Source organism: Cyphomyrmex costatus, unplaced genomic scaffold, assembly GCF_001594065.2.
Source record: "Cyphomyrmex costatus isolate MS0001 unplaced genomic scaffold, Ccosl1.0 scaffold164, whole genome shotgun sequence".
Taxonomy (NCBI): Eukaryota; Metazoa; Arthropoda; class Insecta; order Hymenoptera; family Formicidae; genus Cyphomyrmex; species Cyphomyrmex costatus.
The window spans coordinates 1,436,842-1,462,027 of record NW_017275653.1 but is presented as its reverse complement, the minus strand read 5'-3'; the positions used below and the strand labels follow the sequence as shown (position 1 = coordinate 1,462,027).

The following is a 25,186-nucleotide window of genomic DNA, read 5'->3' as shown; positions in this document are numbered from 1 at the left end:
TCAATATGCTATGTTTAAAAAATTTGATTTGGATGGAGTTTTTTTAAGCAGTAGATTCGAACTTAACGCTCCAAAATACGTTATAAAAGTTGTTTCCTTCCTTGCATTAAAAATTATTTAAAATTTGTAAACTAGTGCAATTTGTTTGCATTATATAATGTGCAAATTTATTTATAACATTGAATAGGAGACATCTCTTCAATATAGTTAAAATACGTATCCACATTCAATGTTACGATTAGTGATATATATTACTTAATTTTGCTAACACATTTAGTACTGTGAGATATTATATATGTGTTGAAGTATTTGCAGTATATTTATTAATTATTTGATTTAATTAACATATATTCTTATTACAATCATGCAATGATACAAATATATAATAATCTGCTATATTTCATACATTATGTTCATTTACGAAATTTAAATTTTATTAAATTTTAGTCTAAAATCGTATAATATAACAAATTAATACTACATTGAATGATTATATCGTACATTTACCATCGTGTATGTGATAAAAAGTACCAAATATTTGTTAATTTCTCATGTTAATGCTCCATATTGATAAAGTTGGTATGTAATATGTAATAATTTCTGACGTTAGATAATATATTTCGATTTATAGATTTATTAATTACCATGCGTTTGTGTCGATGTTATGATTCAACTGATATTTATTTCCTATTGTAGTGATTTAATGATAATAGTTTCTTAACGGTACTAATGATAATTGTGGGCGATTTTACGTTAAATTAGGCAGCAAAGAAGCAAGTACTTTAGTTATTTCTAAATTTATTTACATTTGTATATAATATATTTATTTAAAACTTTAATGCCATAATGATAACGCTTTCCGAGATCATCAAACTGTGTGTATTTTGATATTACGATATTTTTGAAACGTTCCAATTTCTAAAAATAAAAAAAATAAAAATTTAAATTTAACATAAAAGATTAAAGGACCAATTAACCAACTTAAAGTGCATTTATTATACATACAAAATAGATTTTTAAATAGCATTTCTATTTAAATATATTTTCCTGAGTTAATAGTCCTTTTTTCTAAAGTTTTTTTTTCTTTTATGAAATTAAAAGAATATAATATTTCTTAATTTAAAGTAAGTATAAATATTGTGATTAAAAAAATCTTTTTTTTGTATAAAAGTGTAATTTAATATATTGTACATGTATATTTTGCGCCGAAGCAAGGTTTACATAATGCTTTTGTATTATCAACTAGTGTACTCCCTCTTCACTCTTTCTAGTCTTCTAATAAATAAGAAAACTAACAGTTAGAAAAAATTAAATGTTTTAAGTTGTTTTTATTTAATTGCTAATTGTCTAAAAAAATATTCATAAAATTGAAACCATATATCTACAAAAATTTATTAGTGAGAGAGAGAGAGAGAGAGAGAGAGAGAGCTAGAATACCAAAGGCATTCGTGCCATAAATCTGTGAAGCATATAATTATAAAATTAAATTTTTCTTTTAATTATTAGTGTTCTAATTTACTAAAAGACTAGCGTCCTAGTTGCCAATAAAATAGCATTATATAAATTTGACTTAACAATTAGTACAGTAATGTATAAGCCGCGCAGTTTTTACTTTTTAGCGAAATTAAAATAATATAAACAATTTAAATAAATTATAATATTACGATTTGTGTTGGACCGTCGAGATATTTAAAAACGAGTAAATATGATATGTAATCGGCCAAATGACGGTCAAGCAGGATTTTGGTTGCTAATGTAATGTTCTTCGCAATCTTATTTTGCACAGATTTCGATTTATCATTAATTTAATATTACACCGTTAAATATATCTTTCAACATATTATTAAGATTTAATAAGATGTTATAAGCATAAAAAATTGTTAGATTGCTTGTGTCAATTTAATTTAGTGATATTACTACGGTAGTTGATTAGAGTTGCGTTGTAAGTCTGAAAAAATTTCAGCACGCGATTGAGGGACTACATATGTGGTAAATAAAATTCACACATTACATTAGCAACCAAAATCCTGCTTGACCGTCATTTGGCTGATTACATATAATATTTACTCATTTTTAAATTATAATGTTCCTCTTCTTTATTTCTTATAACTTTTCTAAGTTTTCTGCTTTTCACACTTTAATTTTTATCATGTCATGTTTTTTCTCATTCTCTCACTTTATTATAATATAAATACTTTAAATAAATTTTGATGCGTAAAAATAAAATTTAATTTATTTAGTTTAAACATGTATTAAAATCAAAATTTACTTTTTATGGAATTATTATTATACATATGCTATGCTTATTCATAGCTATATGTATATGTTCATAGCTGAAGGTAATACTTCTGCAAATATCTTTTTGATGAAATACATGTGTGCAAAAGAATGTGTCGTTTTTTTTTATTTTTCTCCAAAACTAATTTCTTTATTTATGTATTGCATATTTTGCTTCTCAAAATTTTGTTTTCCTTAACTGTGTATAGAATCTGAAAAACGCTGAAATTTATATAATGAAAAAATATAACATTTATTAATTCTAAATGTTTTATATAATTTTCTTAAATAATTATTCGAAAAAACTTCAAAGACAATTTACAATTAACTAATTTTCTGGTCAATATTATTTTAATATACGAAAACTTACATTGCATAAGAAATAAATGCAGAAATAAACAATCTTATATATTTAAAAAAACAACATATATAGAAAACAACAAATATAGAAAATTCAGAAAAAATGTGAAACGATATTAAAATAATTTAAAATAATTTACTTTATATTGTGTCTACAACAATCATAAAACCGCACGAATTACTTTTTATGATATTGAGTTTGATATTGTGTATAATATTATATTTTATTTATTTTTGAAACATTCTTAAAAGTACTTTTAATTCTATATTTCGAACTATTTTTACAAATTAAAAAATGTAAAAAATGTTTTTAAATGTAAAAGATGTTTTTAAAATTTGCAACTTAAACTGAAAAATTCAATTTCTTTTATGTAATTTTAGACATTTTGTTTATTGAATAACTAAAAGAAGTTGCAAAATGGTACAGGATTTCTTTACTCATATCAGTTTAGTCCGCTCTGCTTGCTCACAAGTGGTATGTAAAAGAATTTAGAACACCTTTTATATTATAATATATGTTTTAATATTACATGCAATTACAACAAATCTTGAAAAATGAAAAATATTTATTTGTTCTTGTTTATTTGTTCTCTGATTTGACGTGGAATCATGTATCGGCAAAAAAGGTTGCAGCGCTTCCTTTTCTATAGATATCGAATACAGCCTGTTCACCGAGCGATTGGTTCTTATTTATGAATTCATATATAAGTATTATAAAAGTCAATTAGTGAGTAGACTGTATTCCAAAATCCATTTAAAGAAAGTATTGCAACCTTTTAGTTGCTACCTGTACAGCAAAATAAAATGTATTTATACAATAAAAAGCGATTTATATGTGTTCAAATCGAATGACATCGTAAATTTGAACAAGGATTTATTTTTGTGATAATTTATTCAGAAAAATTCCAATTTACTGCAATATTGGAATAACATAAACATTTATGTATCCAGTTTGATAGATCATATTAAGCTCTTTTTAATCACTTAAAAGTAATCTCCATAAATAATATAACTATGATACTACATATATCAAGTATCAACAAATACCAGACATACTTATAAATTTTATTTGTATTTTGAAAAATTACAAAAGACAATAAGCCTTAAAGTATACATAAAATTGAGAATAATATTTTTTATTTATTTTACAAATTCTCGATCTTTGGGTATACCTTTTTAAATTGTATGGAAGATATAATTTTCTCTTTATTTATAAGCATTTTCACTGTATCTTTATACTCAATTAATCTTGGTACAAATATACACATTAATATCATATTACCCAAAATACAGGTAAAATTAGTAAAATTTGATACATGTACTAAACACATATGCAAATTTGTTATGACTTATGAATGTTTTTGATGTACGTTTGATGTTGACACATATATATTATAACGTGTACATATACATGTTACATAATTTTAAACGTTCAAAAAACTATAATAAAAATGCAGATTTAAAAAATGCAAATTTTTTTGTAAAAAGAATTCTACATATAATGAGAAAAAATAAAAATGTATAAATTATGTGAATCAAGAGCTATTCTTAACCAAGGAACAATGGTTTCACATATAATTTCATTGTAACAATTTCATCTTTACTGAACTGATAGATGTAATTTAAGGTAATTACACTAATTATCAATTTGTATGACTCTAAACGATATTTCACTTCGATCAATTCTTCTCGATGTTGTGATACAAATTGCATTTGGAAATAAATGACAAACATACATTTTTCTAACATATTTAATACCGAAAATTTTATTTAACAGAATATATATTCCGGTTACAATTATATGTGGCTATATATATGAGATTCTATCTTACATATGTGTATATCTGTATACGAAACCTAGAATGTAAGGAAATAGAAAAAAGACTTATTTGCTGATTGCAAGACTTAAATCGAAACGTATAGAATTTTATTGAGCTTATAAGAAAAAAAAAATTTGTTATTTCGTCTTACTATTTAATATCAATTATCGTGTATGCGATTCTTATCAAATATCGTAATCATCAGTGCACGGTTGCAGACGTTAAATTAGATTCCACGAAAAACCATATATATCTTCTTTTATCACAAATTTTCAACGCGTAAGATAACAATATTTAAAAAAATACTAATCAATTATATAAAAAAATATTTACAAGCGCGCAAATACTTTTAAATAAATGAGCGCAGCTATCATGATAATTTGATTTTAATTTCGAGAAAAAGACTGACATAATTGGAAAAAAAAATTAATTAATATAAATAATTATATATGTATATGTATATATATTATATGTATATATTATTATTTTCCTTAATTATTATACATAATTATAATTTAAAATTCAATCAATGTTCTAATAATAATTTACATTTTATGAGAGTATTTTAGAACTAACCGCACTTGCGCAAAATAAGCCACAATCGGTTGCGTTTTTTTTTAAATTGTAACATTTTATTAATAAGTCGATGAGAGAAAGAGAGGGAGAGAGAGAGAGGGAGAGAGAGAGAGGGAGAGAGAGAGAGAGAGAGAGAGAATGATATTTTTAAACAAGCGTTCAAAGACAGCAGTTTGATTTGAGGTCATCACGCTTTTGAGTGTTTTTGACACTAGGATATCTTTTTATGTTACATATGTGTATTTTGTATACAATATTCAGATAGAGGAAGATAATTATGAATATACCGCCATGTTACGATTACGTAACTCGGAAGTTTCTCATTTGAGATATAACGCAAAGATAAATCCCATTAAATGTAGATTATTTTGTATAATGGTGCAATATAAATGTTGTGTGACATAAAGTGTGACATAAAATGAGTTTTTTTCTTATGGTTATTTCCCTTCCCTGGTAAAAAAAAAAGTTAATAGAGAACGATTAAAAAAGATAGCATTTTTATCAATTTGTATTGTTTTATATAAGTTTATTTAAATTAACTATAGTAGTTTTTTTTAACATGGCTGGAGACACTCCCGCGTCTCCAGATATCATTTTCTATCGTCGACTTAGCGATCATCACGATTGATCGACTATGAATTCTGTCGTATTTTATCAAGTTCTATAAGATCTGTACAAGACTTCCATTATATTTGATTCAAATTAGTGAATTTACGAACTAAATTCTATATTTAAAATGATAGATTTTTTCTATCGTTTTCTATCAACTTTTTTAATCACGATTTTGCATTTATTAGCATATGTATTCAAGGATATACAATTAAATTAAACACGGCATAGAAACGCTATTTTTTAAAAAGTGCATGTCTATAATGCCGCGTATGTACATAATGAGATATTTTCTTTTTATTTCCAGAACACACACATGAAAGTCACGAATTACTAAATAGCATTATGAGTCGATGTAATGAGTAGTTACGATTTGTAACTCTTCTTCTATGCAATCTGAAGTTCCTTGAAAGAAAGTGCTGTAATTCTAGTAATACCGAGTTTACATACATTGACATGTTATACTTTACACATGTGTTTTAAAAATATACGGAAAAACTTAGTATATTTATTTATCTATATTAGATTGTTTAAAAAGTTCGTAAGAACTTTTAAAAGATGGTGTTGCAGCTAGTATAAATATGTCACGTTTTACATCAATTAAATTTATGTTTTGCATATTTTTGAAAGATGATGCTTCAACGTACGTGCGTTATAACGAAAGTTGTGCGAATTAATATTGCTTATTCTGTGTGATTTTCTGTGTGAAGCAACGAAAAGAAATTTTACATTTACAGAAACAGTACAAAAGTATCTCAGTAAGCAAAATGTTATAGCAGAATGTCGACAAACTCAAATTTAATCAGAAATGTCAGCAGACCAATATCAATCTGTGATCTCATTCTACTCTTATTGATAGAAAGTGTTCGTATAATGAGACAGCAGGTTGCCAGCAGAAATCGATCAGTATTTGCATGTATGGGGTAATCTAACGACAGAAACCGAGCAAGATGCAAATCTTGCTCAGTTTCTGCTGCCAATTTGCTAGCATTAGCATGTTATCAAACATTGCCATATTTTTGGCAATAGTTTGGCGACATCATCAGATATTACAGACTCTGCATGAAATTGTTGCCTCTGTCATCAGAAATTGATAGAATATTTTGCTTAAAATCTGTTTCTGCAAAATTGACTATCTGGAATCGTATAAAAATAATTTACTTTGATGCGTATATGGATTTTAATGTTAAAAACCGGGAGTTCAGGTTTGTTTAAGCAAACAACTGGTACAAAATTGAAATAAAGTCTCTTAATGCTAGAAGAATATCCTACATGTAGGTACTGTGACATGCACTCGTAGTTACGGTAGCACATAAATAACAAATAAACATTTTCTAACAAATAAGCGTATCGTTAGTATCTTATATATCTTCTTATTTTAAAAGACTATTTCAGTTATTATGATATAATTTTCTATGGAGGAATTTATTTTTTATCATAGCTCAATATGTGTCCTTATTTTTACACGATGAATACGTTTTATAAATATGCACGCCTAAATCATTATGTAAAATTTTTTGCTTAAAGGAAGTGCTAGAGGGAATTCCCCGTTTATCGGTAGAATATTTTTTGAATGTTTATTTTTGTGTGTCTAGTTTATCATAAAAATATGAAAAATTGATTTCCTGACATGATTAATGTATATCGAAGTGCCAAATATGTCAAATTGTTGAAATGCATCATAAGCAGCTATAAATTGTTTTGTACAGCAAGCGTATTCAAATTATGTCAATCAGTAAATTAATTTTTCAAATTATTTCTTCGATAAACTAGACAGAAATGAATGTTTATAATGATAATAAATATATATAGTTTTCCTACGTTGGTGACATTGCTGTGTTGATATATTAATATAGAATGTATTAATAGAAATGTATTGATAAGACCAGGAAGCACCAAGTTTTTTCTTTACTACTCAAGGAACACATAAGAAAAAATAAAAAAATTAAAATAATACTAAAATGACTTTATTTTGAGCTTAAAGTTAACAAGTAATCAAATTTTATAAAAATCATCATTTTGACGTACGTCGTTTTGACTTTTTCTAGCCCATCTTGTGCGCCTGAGAGTTAATAGATTGTTTACAAATAAACTTTTTTTAGATCTTCTTGCATTTATTTTATATATATACATATATATCCATTTTTAACAGTTAATTTTTAAATAACTATGTTTATTAATAACTATCTTTTATTAAGAAAATAAGCACCTTTTACTTTAAGAAGAATGTAATATTAAATATACTTATTTATGTATAATACTTAATGTATATTCATTTTTCTTTTAAAAATTTTTTTTTATAAAAAAAGATTATAATTAAGTTTAAAGTTTACAATCGTATAAAATTATATGTTTAATTTATTGTATCATTAAATGATTAAACTCAATGATAACTCGAATATATTATATATGCATTGTTTGTCATTTGTACTATACTAACATGGATTTGCACCATTTGTTTGTAAATAGTACATCAAATGTGGTAAAAAATGAGAAGAAAGGAGCATACAGAGATAGAAGAAATAGGCTGGTCGCCGACTTCTTATTTCTTTTTATTTTGTCGATCAATTTTACACACGGATGGCGCAGTCCATACTCTATATTTCTTAGTATTTGCATTAATTAAATATTTATTTATATTTTTGATTAATTTCACTTTATTACGTGCATTTTATATTGTTTTATTAGCATCATCTATCTTATCGTCGGCATATGTTTTATATTTGCTTTAGGCGATCATTATGGTAATTTATTATTCGATGTATATCAGACTGGAAAAAAATCTTGTTTTTTATCGCGGTGAGAGGTGCAGGTTTTGGAGAAAGCATCTTTTTTTATAATGTAATCTAGTATTGATCGTGATGCTGTTTTAAAATTTATTTATTTCTTACAGATTAATTTTTATATGTTATATACATAAAATTTACACATTTTTTTGTTAATGAGATAAACGAAAAATTCAAAAAGAAAATATATATCTGATCATTCATAACGTTTTCTTTTACTCTAGATGAATGAAACAATAGTTTGATTAATGTGTATTAAAAAAATAAAATAATCGATGAAGAATGCTTTGACGCTCAATACTTATTAAGGCACCTCCAGATGTGATATGGCTAACGTTCGCCAACATTAACAAACATTATATATGCACATAACATACATATATAATTATAATTTATATTGAATGTAAGCTAATATTTTACAGCTAAGTTGGCATATGTATTGGCCACATCTCTGAAAGCGCCTTTATAGACAAATGTTCAATTAATGTGGGACACACTCTTCATTACCAATTTTAAATTCCTTTACCGTGGGGTAAAACGATTCCAAATCAGTCAACAAATCTGTAGCGAAAGATAAACGGTCTTTCTTTTCTTCCTAATACCTACGCTGCATACATGAATATCTTTTTATCACCGTGCCAAATATGTCAGTTGTAGCGAGAAATTTCATTTATTAAAATCTGAATACATTTACATGAATTTACATAAAATATTAAACCAATCGCGCGTTTGGACTCCTGTCACAACGCTTGATTTATTTAAATTGATTTATATGAATGATTAATAAACACACATGGCGTTGATCGTCAACAACGCAGGTGGTCAATGAGTGCCAATGAATTTATCGGTCAGGTTCCTCCTTCTATGTATAATGGTGGTTCCTATGGTAAGTCATTCAGTGGAGATCGAGCGACCGCGTCGATCACATGATCACGCAAGACCGCGCATAACATTCCAACGAGGCGCACGCTGCTGCATCGCTAAATCAAGATTTGATAACGACGTTTGCGGCAACAATTTTCCACGACCATGGCTAAAGCATTCTTATTCATTTTGGCGATCCTGATCTATGGTCAGGCGATTTTCGGACACCGCCACGAGACCCACGAACACCACCACCACGAGACACATGAGCACCCGCGTGATATCACGACAGCGACACAACAGCACATGCAGAAACCTTGGCAACGGGAACCGTATTTGCAATTACGACGAAAACTATTGTTGGATGAAAAGCGAGAATCGCTGGGCGGTGATTTAGAACTTAGTCCCATCGAGTCCAAGGCCAATGATGTTCTAATGAAGGCAAAATGTCGAGAAATCTACGACGGTTCGATCCTTTCACTTACAATCGTTAGTTCGCGCGCAAATGAGATCAATTCGCGACTGACCATCGCGCTTGTCTTGTCCGCGATTAAATAAGTTCAAAAAAAAGATTGACACTTTAAAATTATTTTATATTCTTTTTTTTTTTTCAAATGAAACAAATTCGTAGACGTCATTCTGAAATAAATTTTGCAATAAGAAAATTAAAAAGAATTTTCATTTAATATAAAGTCATTTTTATCGCATTATAATACTTTCATAGAACGTATCATAACTAATAGCTATGTTCAAAATTTTTATTTAAAAAAACTTTTATTTTACAGCATACACTTACATTATTTAACTTCGATAATTTGACCCTTTAAATTACGTTGAGAAACATGCGTCTTCTCAGCTATCATATTATAGATTAATGATTTGTCAGCTGCACGTTATCAACGATTATGCACAAACCTTGAATCACTGTATGAATTAAACGTGAGAATATCCGCTTTTACGACGCGAATATGACAAATAACTTGTCGGACGCGATGCTCAGTGATATAATGTTCACAAAAAAGATACTTTACATATTAAATTTTTTAGCAAAAGCACAATCAACAAAGTATAATACAATGAAACACTATACTCTTAACGTTTGCTAATGCTAAATAAGGATAAAATGAGTCTCTGTGTTACACTATGTTAATTATATCTTTTATTGAAAAACATCTATTAACAGAAAATCAATATACTTAGAACTTGGCTTATAAAGGCATAATGAAAAAATTAATATTAACGAGGATTTCTAAGTTTGCGACCTTGCATAATTCTAACATTTTCCTTGTTTGATTAATTTATAATACTGGAATCTTGATATTTCTGCAGGTTTTATAACTGGCAACAGTTTTTTGCCGTCGTATAATTTTATGGAAGTGATACCAAAGATTGAGAAGTCTGAGGTGTTCAAAATATTGCGCGACATGCCTAAAGGTGCTGTTCTCCACGCTCACGATTCTGCCATGGCTTCGTTCGACTATCGATTTAACAATTTAACTTATCGCAAGAACTTGTACGTATGTGATAAGAATGACACTGTGCAACTTAAGTTTTTTAAGAAGCCTGACAACAATTGCCGCTGGAAATTATTGAGCGATGTACGGAAAGATCCGATTCGGGCCAAAGATATTAACGAAAAGATCAAGCGATCATTCACTATGGTTACGGAAAATCCCAATAGCGTTTACAGTACCGTTGATAAGGCATGGGAGAAGTTTAATCGCATTTTCAGTTCCATGGATTATTTATCATACCGACCGGTCCTTGAAGATCTCTTTTATCGCAATCTACAGGAACTTTACGAGGACAACGTAATGTACGCGGAAATACGATCGACGTTATCAACATTTGACGATACGTATGACGGCAAATCGTACGGAACATTCGAAAAAACACAAATCCAGAAAGACGTCACCGATAGGCAAGATGCTTCCTTTTTTAATTGATTTTATTTTCATAACTTCAAATAAGAGAATAATAAGTAAAATAAATGTAGTAATTAATAAACGTGACATTGTAACAATTTTTCTTATTTTGAAACTAATCTCGAGAAGTTTTTTGACATAAGTTATTTTATTTTATTAGTTATTTCAATATTCGGTGGCTGCACCGAGAAATAATGTGATTGAGATAACATATAATAATGGGTGCGACAGGTTTGTGAAGGATCATCCTGATTTCATCGGCGCTAAAGTTATATATGCGCCACATCGTGGTGCAGACCAGAATAGATTAGACTATTATCTGAAAACATTGACGCAGTTAAAGCAACGCTTCCCGGATTTTATAGTTGGTTTTGACTTGGTTGGCCAGGAGGATAAAGGAAAACCCCTCATCGAATTTGCCGATAAATTAAAAAGCGTTGATCCGAGCATTCCGTTCTTTTTCCATTCCGGTGAGACCAATTGGAACGGAGAATCTACCGATTTAAATCTCTTGGACGCTGTCATGCTCAACACCAAACGCATTGGCCACGGGTAAATAAAGCAAATACTTAAAAGAAATTAAAAATTAACACGTTGAGCGTCGCGGCGACACACACCGTGTGCCACAGATTTCCGTGATTTTCAGCAATATATTAAAATAACTAATCAAGGTTCTCAAAATTAAAAAAATAACAATTTTCAAACATTGGATAGTTTCAAGCTTCGGCTCCTGCAATACACCTATAAAAATTGGTCAGCGCTCAATGTGTTAAAAAGTCCGAATTAAAACACTGTTAAAAATTAAGAAGTCAAATAGAAAAAGCAATTTACTTATCTAGAATTATTTTGAAACCTTTTTTACCTTATCTCTCTCTCTCTCTCTTCTCTCTCTCTCTCTCTCTCTCTCTCTCTCTCTCTCTCTCTCTCTCTCTCTCTCTCTCTACATATATATATTTTTTTTTATTACAAAATTTTGTAAAATGAGTTATGAAATATCAAACATTTATCTAAAATACTCTATAGTTTATTTAACTCTAGTCCCAAAAACTGCAATTTGTTAATAATCAAAATTTTTTCGTGTTTCTGTACTTTTCTTTTTCTTTAAACCTACGTATATATGTTGAAGCTTCTTAATTCTATTAACTTTTACACATTATGGGCTTGTTCCTTAATCAATTCTTTATCAATTGAAAAAAAAATTAATTCAAATGTGTCCATTTTACGAAAGTTACGGTAACAAATATTGATAGAGTTTTAAAGAACTCAGGAGTGTATACCAAAGATAGAAAAAAGAGTATAGCTAGGATTAATATAGCAAATTGATTTTAAACATCGATGATATTTCTCTATACAGATATGCGTTAACCAAGCACCCGCTCGTATGGAAGTTTGTGCAGCAGTTAAATATAGCGGTGGAAGTCTGTCCCATTTCAAACCAGGTTCTCGGTCTTGTCGAGGACATGCGAAATCACCCTGCGGCTAGTTTATTCGCAAAGGGATCGCCAGTGGTAGTCTCCAACGATGATCCCGCACTTTGGGGTGCCAAGGGGTTGACCTATGATTTTTACGAGGCCTTTATGGGTATTATGAGTGCCAATTCAGATCTCAGGAGTCTCAAGCAATTAGCAATGAATTCTCTGATCTACAGTAGTCTGAACGATCGAGAGAAGAAGAAAGCGTTGAGCCAATGGCAAGTGAAATGGGATGCCTTCGTGAGTAAACTGGCAAAATCAGCCTAATGACGACGAATCGAAACAGCAAATGCGAAAAGTCTAGCTCTTTTCGTGTTGATATGACCAAAAATAAAAAAATATTTTCAACAAAACAGCAGGTGCCATATAATTCGACAATATCTCAGAAGACAATTTAGAGACTAAAACTATTTAGAGACAATTTTGATCTATTTTACAACTTTTCGCGTTCTTCCACATTTTTAATGAAATATCAAAACTATATATGTATAATGGAATTTTTATCTTATAGGCTTCTTATCTAAGAATTTGATATGTGAATTGCTATGTGCCTCATTAAATTTTTTAATGATGCATCTCAATAATGCATTGCGTGAAAACGTTTATAATATGTCTAAAAAAAAATTAATATATATTTATTGTGAAAAAAATCTATTATAATGGTTAAATGGAAAAAATACTGCACCGGTATGTTTTGTATAATAAGATTTAAAAACTACGAAATAAAATAAATATTATTTTTTCATTACATTTAATGAAATAATTGATCAGTTTGATGCTTGCTGCAAGAGATTGTAAGCTGAGTAAGAAGTCCTGCAAATCTACAGAAATAAGATGTTGTATTACTGTGAAATGTCTAAAAAATGTTTATTTATATTTATGTTAATTTACGGAATTGGCTTCTACTTAACTATAAATACAAATACTACCTCATTTTTGTATCACATAAATTTTACAATACACTTAGCTATAGACCCAGTTTCACAACTCATCACGGTTAACTCTTAAATTCAACTTATTTCTCATCTAATAAAATTATAATAAAAAGATAAAGAATAAATTAAGCGTTCTATAAGTTGTAAAACTGAGCCTTAATATACTTGGCGTTCACAACTCTCGCGACATTTATTATTTTGTCCTTGTTTAACATTTGATAAACAATAAGAATGAAGTAATGCCAGCGTTGCGAGCGTCAAGTGAAACACATTTATAATATACATTCCATAAATATATATATTCCATTTATTTTGATTTACTTACCCAAGTAAAAGTATTAAGAGATAACGCAAACACTCCATGATAAGAGAATATTATTCCTTTTTGACTGCATATCATAATCAGCATCAACGATCTGCGTTCTCGCGGTGTCACCATTGTCCAGTCGCAGGAATAAACAGCTGTCGCAATGTCTTTACTCTGTGAAGGAAATTCTCAAAGCGATTAATCGATATTAGATACATATTTGTTTATATGGAGATATTAACTCATTGCGAGATAATATTCGAACAATCGTCGTAAGTTATTTCTTTATTGAATCGTACAGTTTAATCTACAATATGCTCTTTGTAGAGGCATGCTCAAGCAAGCACTAACGCATGCGTAGCATATTGGTGGTCAAATCCAGAAACCAGCCAAGATCCAACGTATTATACTTATTACTTACTTAGACGGAACAAATGCGATAAAATCGCTTCCTGAGTGTTGGCTACGTCTTCATTAAAATTGTTCTCCTTCTATTTCTATTGACACATATCTACACAATTTTTTTTCTTGTCTTCTCATTTTAATTGATCTATAGATACACAAATAACTATATAATATACTTTTAGGACTGTAAAATTATTTTTGCACGCGATTGGCCAATCCTTTTTGCACATCTCTGATTCTTTGCTTCCTATTTCTTGCTTTTTACCTTTCATCCTTTTATCCTATTTCACTACTATTTTACAATTGTGCTTCTTGTAACGCGTTTCTTATCTCTTTTGACGCTCGAATTTTTTCTTCAACAGAAGAAAGATAAAAAGCTAAAAGGCAATAAATAAAAAATGGTAAAAAGCTAGTAACGGGAAACAATGAGCACATTGTAGATTAGGTTTAAAATTTTTAAAAACTTTCTGTTTTTCATGTAAGTGTTTCTTAAAAGATGCTAAGTTTTTATATATTATTTATACAACTATACACTTATATACCTTCAACTCAAGCTCGTTTCCGTACCAGCAATAATAGAACAGTTGAAGCAGCATGCCGCTCAGATACAGAAACATTGAAAGAAATTCAAAGCTGAGTAGTTTCTTCTGCAAAAATTAAATGTACGTCGCATTGTCGAGGATACGTAAAATGTCTTTTGTTATTTATTGAAATACTTAAAGACAATCGTGGTGCCGAAAATGTCATATTATCCAATTTTATCTATATATTAAATGTTTTACATCATAAATATAAAAAATTTTAAATTTGATTCTTACTTGCCCTTTATTTTCATTATATTATTTATTTATAATAAGAGTCCTTTAACTTTATTTATATTATAAGATATTTTTCCTGCAATACCTTTGATATTAGGAAGATACTGGTGCATACAATAAGCAGACTGAAGAAGAAGAATATCATTACTGTCCATATGAACAATCCTCTTATTTTCTTTACCAGAATGCTCACGAGCAAATGATGTTTGACACATTCGTTGATCGAAGCGCTTGTTTCCTGATTTCGTCCGGAAGAAATACGACCGGAGTTCTTCAAACTGTCTGTCAAGCGGCAGCACATCAGCTCGATCTGCGCACAAACTTGAATTGTGAAGCCATAAACAAGACAGTCAAAGGTAACATTAAGCATTATTCCGTAGAATAAGGTCAAAAATTGCTGCAGATACGTAGCTAGATATGGAAGGAGGTTTGACACAGAATATGGGATGTACGACTTCAACGGCAACACGCGTTCGCCCCCCTTCAGTAATCCTAGAGCTGGCGTAATCATGAAGCCAAATCCGGTCATGTACGATATCATCATGAACAATATACTGCTCCACTTAGCTGTTAAACATTTGATTTCCAGTAAACTCCAATTAAAACTAAATATTTTATTAATCTTCTATCTTTTGTTTCTCTACGAGTCCGATTAGGAAGAAATTAAGAACGCGTGTTCACTATCAACTCACAATTAATTTTAAATAATATATAATTTTTTTAATTGAACATTTATTATGTTTTTGTAATCCAATATGTCTGATACTTTATGTTAAATAAAAAAAAAGATGGAAAAGCTAAAACGCAATGTTTTAACAGAATTTTACTATTTGTTAAAGTTACATAACATTTATAATTAATTAAATGATATTTAACAGGTGATTATTTATTCTCAATTGTCTCGATCATTAATAATAATCTTTGATACACATTTCATGATACATAACATTTACGTAAAGAAATATGCATACACACATGTATCTGCGAATATGTATCTTGAGTACCTCTACGACTGTGCTGTTCTATTATCAACTTTTCCGTGGAATTCCTAGGCTGACATATTTTTACACGCAGGCAATCCAACAAATCCGACAGTTCACTCTCTCGCAGCAAAAAATTCGCGTATTTCACGCACAACGTTAAGAAAGTCAGTCCCAGGAAAAGTCCTTCGGTCAGCTCTTGAACGTGGTCGCGCGTGCGAATCACTTCTATTACATCGAATATCGTAAACTCATATATCAAGAGAAAAATTGCGTACCTGCAGATATCCACAGTTTTAAATAATCGATGAATAAACTGACGAGGAAAAGAGAAGGCTCAGACATGGCTGAATTCACAAACCGATGCAAGAAACGTTTTGTATATATCGCACACACAATTTTTATCGTATATTTTAATACAACTGCTTCGTGTATATAACACACATACCTGTAACAAATGCGCAAAAACCTGACGCATATATTATTGTCCTCTTGCTCTTTCCATGCGCCGCAAAAACGCAGAGCCCTAAAGTTTACTGGTAGAATATCCATATCGACATATTATTCTCACGTAGTCGTCGACCTTATTCTTGTCTCGTTTCAGTTGTCGCAAAATTTTCTTCGTCTTTTAATATTGTATAAGTTCGATTCTATTTCTTTATCAGGTAAAATTTCCGATAACATTCCATTATTACGAGCTGCATTAGTAATGCCATACAATGTTGTCAACCGCACATTAAATTTTAATACGATCGAATAGTTCGTTTCATCGGAGCCTTTTTTCAATATCGCATATGTTTCGTTCAACGAAGAAAGCAAATCATTTTTATATAGTATGCTTTTAACATAAGATTGTTGCGTGTCTCGCGAAATAAGAATTTGTTGAACAACTTTTCTGTTATGTAATATTAAATATCCGCAGGAAAACAGAGACATAGAAAATAGTATAATAGATTGGCGAAAGGTATAGACTAGTTCTATATACGTAAATGATAAACCGCATAGTCTGAAAGTGGAGAAGGTAAGAAGTTTTTCATGAACTGTTCTCAAATTGATTAAAATTTCAGTCTTGAAACGCAATTCTAACATCTGTTAGAATTGCGTTTCAAAATTGAAATTTAATTCGCGCAGTATGCAGGATTGAACACATAGTATATAAATTCACATTACACAGAATTATTTAAGCACTAAAACTACAGCTTTATTGTTTAGAACCCCGTATTTTATCCTTTTTAGTGTAAAAAATAATTATATAAAAATGTGATACATAAAATTAAATTTTTTTAAAAAGTACTATTAAGAGTGCCGAATTCTCAGAGCAGCTCTGAGAAGTCGGTACCTCTAAATGCGAATTTTGGTAAAATCATTATTGCATTCGTTTGTCCACTGTTTGTCCACGTTTGTCCACCCGTTATTTTCATTGGTCCACCCTCCAAAAAAAAGTTATACTAAAAAAAAGTTTGTAGTACCCCCAAGTGATTATTTTTCATTATTATGAAAAATATAATAATAATAGGGTGGACAAACGAAAATAATGGGTGGACAAACGTGGACAAACAGTGGACAAACGAATGCAATAATGATTTTACCAAAATTCGCATTTAGGAGTGCCGACTACTCAGAGCAGCTCTGAGAAGTAGGCACCCCTAAATGCGAATTTTGTTAAAATCATTATTGCATTCGTTTGTCCACTGTTTGTCCACGTTTGTCCACCCGTTATTTTCATTTGTTTACCCTCCAAAAAAAAGTTATACTAATTACATCTTGCATTTCTTGTCTATATTAAATATATGTAGAATATACGTACAAAGTACATTTTTTAATTTTTTACAATATACGTGATGTTATTAATTCGAAATTTGCCGTATAGAAGATTAAAAATTGATTAAGACTTAAAAATCACGGAGATAACAAAACTATGTATATTTACACTATTATAATATTAAATACTTTAAATACTTTCTTTTTACATCTCAATTAATTAATCAGTTTAAATTAATTTAATTCTTAATATTAATATGGATATTTAATAGATTGTTTCAACGATATAAATTTGACATATTTCATAACGTTTTACACCCATATATTTAGAGATACCACAAATATTCTACAGTGGCAAAAGTTATTCCTTTTTAGCTGTCACAATGAACTTCAAAGACTTGTTTCTTTACAATGTTTAATCGTTAAAATAAATATTATTTGCAATGTCTTTGTATTTATCCAAAATTAATGCGAATTATACATTCGCATTTATACGTATAAAATTTCGTTTAATATTTTTTAATTGACAACAGATAGAACTTGATTTGCCTGTGAAATAATTTGCGAAACTGAATGATTCAGTGGAAATAAACGTTATTACATAAAACAATGTTGAAATTTGTTACAAGTACGTTGCTACATAATATAGGGAAATGTTTTCACAACAAAACAGAGAATGTACGATTTTGTGGATAAATTCTATTCTGTTTTACTTAATTCTAATAAAGGCTAATATAAAATCAATTATAATATTATCTGAAAATTTATTCAACTCCAAATGCATTGGGTATTAATAAATAAAGCAAATACTCTTAAGAAAGAAAATTAGGAGATATAAGTTAGAATATATTAATAAAAAATAATTAAGAGATTGTACACAGAAAACAATTTATTTGTTATTTATTTTAAATTATTTTGCCTTATCTAAATTTTTATTATAAAGTTTTATAAATTATGGCAGATAAAACATTTATTTAAAATATTTCAATCTAATTGATATACAGCAAATCAATTTCAAACAACAATCGCGATAACGAAATATTCACTTCTATGGAAGTTTGCGCATTTAAATATCGTGATGAATGTTTGTCCTGTTTCGCGAATCAGATTCTCGATAGAGGATATGCAGAATCATCTTACGATCAATTTATTCGAACTAGGATGGCCAGTAGTCGTAATCTTCTATAATGAACCCGGACTCTAAGACTCCAAAGATTGATGTACGACTTTTACGAGGTTTTTATGGATATTTGAATGCCAATTCAGATTGTCAGACGTTTCAAGCAACTGGCGAATTCGTTGACCTAACAGTAGACGAGAAAAAAGGAAAGCACTGTGCAAATGACAAATTAAATGGGACAACTTTGTAACCAAACTGGTCAAAGTAGCTTAATGACGACTAGAAATAGAAAATGAACAAAGTGCTTCTTCGCCTTATTATTATAATACGAGTAAAAATTTCTTCTCTAGTTATTAATAAAAATGAAATGAAATTTCCGACAGAATAACGGAATGACATATTATCCGAAAATATTCTAATAATAATAATAATAAGAATAATAGACAATATTTTTTATCTAATTTGAAACATTCTTGCATTCTTCTATGTTTTTAGTGAAAATGCACCAACAATGTGTATGAATTTTACAGAATTATTGCATTTCAATCAAATAACATTTTTATTAGAATTCTACGTTTCATTACTATATCTCATCCATACATTCTTTTATCCGATGATCGCGTGAAAATTTTTGTTATGTGTCTAATCAGTTACGATAAATATCCTGTTATTATAATATCTATATTCTTTGAAATCCTAGATTCTTTAAAAAAATATTGCGATATATATATTACGTTTTGTACAATATAAAATACATATATAAGAACTGCAAAATAAATATTTTTCCATTACATATAATCCGACAGTTGATTAATTTGATGCTTGTTGCAAGAGATTATAAGCTGAGTAAGAAGTTCTGCAAATCTACAGAAACAAGATATTACATCACTATTACGAATCGTTCAAGAGACATCTATTTATATTCATGTTAATTTATGCAATTGCGTTTCTGTCTTAGCTGATTGCGCAGATCATTTTGCCGTAATAATTATTATACTGTATAAATCTCACAGTACACGTAATGTACGTAAGATTTATATTATACATACTTTCATCATTTACTTACCCAAGCAAAAGTATTGAGAGATAACGCAAATACTCCGTGATAAGAAAACATTATTCCTTTTTGACTGCTTATCATAATCAGCATCAGCGATTTGCGTTCTCGCGGCGTCGCCATGGTCCAGTCGCAGGAATAAATAGTGGTCGCAATATCTTTACTCTGCGGAAAAAAAAAATTGCAAAGCATTAGCCAACCGATATAATCATATAATATTTCTTCGTACGGAGATACGAGTATTAATTATTTCCAGTGCCAGATAAATAATGATCGCAAGGTGTTTCTCCGAACTATATTTTATTTCTAATCTATTTCTTCAAAAGTGCTAAGTTTTTATACACATATATCATTTTCGATGTTACGCTTGTTTACCTTTAACTCAAGCTCGTTTCCGTACCAGCAGTAATAAAACAATTGAAGCAGCATACCATTTAAATATAGGAACATTGAAAGAAACTCAAAGCTGAGCAGTTTCTTCTGCAAGAAATAAATGTACGTCGCATAGTTGAAGATACACAAACGTCTCTCTGGCGATACCTTTGATATTAGGAAGATACTGGTGCATACGATGAGCAGACTGAAGAAGAAGAATATCATTACTGTCCATATAAACAATCCTCGTATTTTCTTTACCAGAATGCTCACGAGCAAATGATGTTTGACGCATTCCACGATCGAGGCGTTTGTTTCCGACTCCCGCCCGGAAGCAATATCGCCAATATTCCTCAAACTGTCTGTCAATCGGCAACATATCAGATCGATTTGTGCGCAGGCTTGAATCGTGAAGCCATAAACGAGACAGTCAAAGTTAACGTTAAGCATTATTGCGTAGAATACCGCCAAAAATTGCTGCAGATACGTAGCTAAATATGGAAGTAGATTTGACACGGAATACGGAATGTATGTCTTTAAAGGTAGCACGCGCTTGCCTCCCTTGAGTAATCCTAGAGCTGGCGTGATGATAAAGCCGAGCCCGGTCACGTACGATATCATCAAGAACGACATGGTACTCCACTTAGCTGTTACAAACATTTTTTATTCAGCAAAATTTTATGTTGATCACTGTCATCAAATTACGTTTAATTTATAGTTTATAATTAACTACTTATTAGCATAATTCAACAACTATTAAGCAATCAATCAGTTGAAAGATGCTGTATAACTCAATATGACTCAATATGCTGTTAACAAGAAATGATACATTTAAATAGATGATTGTTTACTCATGATTGCCTTCATCGTTAATAATCTTTGATACTTATTTATTATGTTTTGTAATACATAACATTTATGTAAAGCAATATGCATGCAACGTATCCACAAATTATTCTAGTACCTCTGCGGCTGTGCTCTTCTATTATTAGTTTTTCTATGGAATTTCTTGGCTGGCATATTTTTACGCGTAGACAATCCAATAAATCCGACAGCTCGTTTTTCCGTAGTAAAAAATTCGCGTACTTCACACACAGTGTTAAGAAAGTCAACCCCATGAAGAGTCCTTCGGTCAATTCTTGAATGTGGTCACGCGTGCGAATTACCTCTATTACATCGAGTATCGTAAATTCGTATATCAAGAGAAAAATCGCATACCTACAGATATCCACCGCTTTAAACAACCGATGAATAAATTGACGAGGAAAAGGAAAGCCACATAGACATAATAAAATTCATAAACCGATGCAAGAAATGTTGTATCTTGTATTAGTTTTATTATATATTTGAATTAGTATAATTGTATGTATATGACATACCTATAACAAAGACGCAAAAAACCAACGCACATATTATCGTCCTGCTGCTCTTTCCATGCGCCGCAAAAACGCAGAGCCTTAAAGTTTACTGGTAGAATGTCCATATCGTCATACACGTATTATTCTCACGTAATTGTCGATCTTATTTTTGTCCCGTTTCCGTCGTCGCAAAATTTTCTTCGTCTTTTTAATATTGTATGAGTCCGTTTTTCTCTCTATCATGCAATAAAATTTACGACAACATTCCGTCAATACGAGCTGCATTAGTAATGCAGAGTACAACGTTGTCAAACATTAAATTTTAATTCGATCGAGTCGCCTTGGTCTGTTATCAGAACCCTTTCATAATATCGCATATATTTCATTCACTGTAAAGAAATTGTCTTTAAATAATATGCTTTTAACGTAAGACCATTGCGTGTCCCCGCAAAACAAGAATTTGTTGAGTAACTTCTGTTGTGCGATATTAAATATCTGCGGGGAAATATAGATACAGGAAATAGTAATAAACCGATGAAAGATATAGACAATACGTGCTACGTAACTGATAAACTGTATAGCCTGAAAATGGAAGAGGTAAAAAACTTTTCACAAACGAAAAAAAAGAGGTAAAAAAGAGTTAAAAAAAGAGGTAAAAAAGTTTTCACAAACTACCCGAATAATTATATTATTTATAACTGCAAATCGATTAAGACTGATTAACATTAATTTAATTATTGTAGTGCATATGTGTATCTTATTCTTTTAATCAAACAAATAATTATTAAGAAATTTAGTATAAAGTTAAATTTTTTTCAGAAAGTACTAAATTACATATTTATAATAAAATATAGAATTATATGTATGTTCAGTATTATACTAACATATATGGCCATATATAGTCATATACAATCATATATAGTCTCATATACATATAGCGGCATATGTAATCATGTATGTTCATGTTTGGTCATATAGAGACAAATATCATATATGTTTATACATAACATTCATATATAATCATATATAAAATTTTTACTCGGGATAACGTTTTATTTTTCTAATAAGTAACATAATAATTTGATCTGTTTAGCTAATTCGTTAAATGGAACGAATCGAAAAAAATGTTGAACATTATTGCACAAAAGCATTATAATTTGTTGCAGATATATCGTGATATACATGTAAAATAATGCTTTCAAAACAAAACAAAAAGCGATAGATGAAGATAAATATCACTCTTCTTTGTATAATTTAAAAATTATCGTAATTCAAAACCAGGTCTGCTTTGTAAAAAAAATACAATTGCAATAAATAAAACTACTTAATAAAACTACTTAATAAATAAAATTACTATAATAATATTAATATAGCAAATGAAAATTACTGGCAGTTAGGCATAAAGAGCAGATATATTGATGAGATTCTTTAATATCTTAATAAGTATTATGTTAGCGCTAAAATATCTATCTAGTAGGTCTAATTGACTGCTTTAATTTAATATTGTTGAATAAAAAATAATAAGAACCACACATCTACTTATTTTAACACTTGTGAAATATTATCCTGTGTGAAATACTGTTCAGTAAAGATATAATAATAATTCAGAGACAATTCTATTTTAAAGAACTTTCACGTGTATATATACATATCTAAAATACACGATTGTAAGAAAATACATAATTTTATATAATCTATAATTCTTTTTATAATTTAGGTCTAATTACATCGACGTCTGTTGTAAGACGTTAAAGGCAGAATAAGACGTTTTTAAAATCTGCAAAGGGAAGAATTGTTGACTATTATTTTGTTACTGTCACTAGACTATACAAAGTGAATTATCGTCACAAATTTACCCAAGTGAAAGTGTCGAGAGCCAAATTAAAAATTCCATAGTAAGACAGTTTCAATCCCTTTTGACTAGTAGCCATTACGAACCATAGACTTTTGCGATCTTGCGTTGTGGCTGTCGTCCAATTGCTCGAATAATATATAAAATATATAATAAGAAAAATAAAACGTTTATAATTTAAAATAATCTACAATTTTATAACAAATAAGTAATTTAGCAAAATTATAAATAAATATTACAAGATTAGATCGTTCTATGAGTTTATATACATATGTATTTCATATTATATTTCATACATATCGTTCAAGATTCCATTACAAGTTAGAAGTTAAAATTGAGTTTACTGAATTATTATTTGCAATTTATAATTACCTTTAATTGTAGCTCGTTTCCATACCAGCAGTAAAAGAACACTTGAAACAGCATACAGCCGAGGTATAAAGTTAATGAGAGAAATCCGACGCTGAGAAGTTTCTTCTGCAAGAAAAATTAATTCAGTATATTTGTGGAGTACCATTACATGCATTGTAAATTAGATATTCAGCAGTAACGACGCTTTTTTTCGATGATTTTTTTATCTATTATATAAAAAAAATATTTAAAATAATATTAGAAAAATTTCGGAGGCGCTGATTGAATTGTTAGGACTTAATCGTAAGGATCGTTGTAGGGATTTCAGTTTACGCGACCTTGGACATTTGGAAAATACTGGTGCACAGGGTCACCATGCTGAAAATGAATAAAATCGTCACGGTCCACACAAACAACGATTGTATCCTGCGCACGATCTCGTGTACGTATAACTGATGTCTCACGCACTCGCTGATCATCGCGCCTTTGTCCGTATTAATTTGGCACTGTTCTGGATGAGCCTTGTAGATCTTGGATAGACGATAACATAGCAGCTCAATTTGTCCACAGACGTGAAGGGTGAAGCCGTAGACGAGGGAATCGAACGAGACATTGAGTAGTACTCCATAAAATATTGCGCCTATGTGCTGAAGGTAGGTTGCCAAATATGGATATAAACCAGATATCGAGTATGGCAGATATGTCTTGAACGGCAGAGGTCTGTCAGTATTTTGGGGTCCAACGATGGGAGCGAGAATAAGAGCTATGCAAGTTGCTTGAGATATAGTCATGAAAGTTCTGACACACCACTTGGCTATGGTAAATATATTTTAATAAATATTAAAAACATACGTGTATTCGAGAGAGAAAGAGAGAAAAAGAGAGAGAGAGAGAGAGAGAGAGAGAGAGAGAGAGAGAGAGAGAGAGAGTTTGTACACTCTTAAATACATATTCTTAGCATAAAAGTACATCATAGATAAGAATATAAAATATAAAATTAGTAAGAATAAAAATACAAGTTACATTCTAACATAATATTAATGTTAAACAATATTAATTTCAAATTTAATTAATTTTAGTTTATTTTTTATTAAAATTTATTGATATATGCTTTATTAGTATCTATCAAAATTTTGTGTTGTGTGTGTGTGTGTGTGTCTTGTGTGTGTGTGTCTTGT

General features: G+C 29.7%; 3 protein-coding genes across 3 annotated transcripts in view; 1 reads left to right on the top strand and 2 right to left on the bottom strand.

Moving 5' to 3' along the window:
- The first annotated feature begins 9,337 nt into the window (after window positions 1-9,337).
- Window positions 9,338-13,256, top strand: LOC108771668 (adenosine deaminase CECR1). The gene is made up of 4 exons (XM_018537012.1): window positions 9,338-9,758; window positions 10,622-11,213; window positions 11,449-11,769; window positions 12,572-13,256. The coding sequence occupies exons 1-4, from the start codon at window positions 9,458-9,460 to the stop codon at window positions 12,954-12,956; spliced, it is 1,599 nt and encodes a 532-aa protein (XP_018392514.1). The 5' UTR covers window positions 9,338-9,457; the 3' UTR covers window positions 12,957-13,256.
- Window positions 13,257-13,421: 165 nt separating this feature from the next.
- LOC108771651 (odorant receptor 94a-like) lies at window positions 13,422-16,686 on the bottom strand. Its single transcript, XM_018536991.1, has 6 exons — window positions 16,583-16,686; window positions 16,159-16,412; window positions 15,336-15,721; window positions 14,879-14,983; window positions 13,950-14,105; window positions 13,422-13,510 (listed from the first exon to the last, which is right to left on the bottom strand). The coding sequence occupies exons 1-6, from the start codon at window positions 16,684-16,686 to the stop codon at window positions 13,457-13,459; spliced, it is 1,059 nt and encodes a 352-aa protein (XP_018392493.1). The 3' UTR covers window positions 13,422-13,456.
- A 3,139-nt stretch (window positions 16,687-19,825) lies between these two features.
- The window catches only part of LOC108771650 (odorant receptor 46a-like), a 6,590-nt gene continuing 1,229 nt past the window's right edge, over window positions 19,826-25,186 (bottom strand). The window contains exons 3-7 of the mRNA XM_018536990.1: window positions 24,347-24,822; window positions 24,030-24,134; window positions 20,709-21,089; window positions 20,082-20,237; window positions 19,826-19,879 (exon numbers count right to left, since the gene is read on the bottom strand). Coding sequence (XP_018392492.1) covers window positions 19,826-19,879; window positions 20,082-20,237; window positions 20,709-21,089; window positions 24,030-24,134; window positions 24,347-24,822 — 1,172 coding nt within the window. The remainder of the gene's footprint in view (window positions 19,880-20,081; window positions 20,238-20,708; window positions 21,090-24,029; window positions 24,135-24,346; window positions 24,823-25,186) is intronic.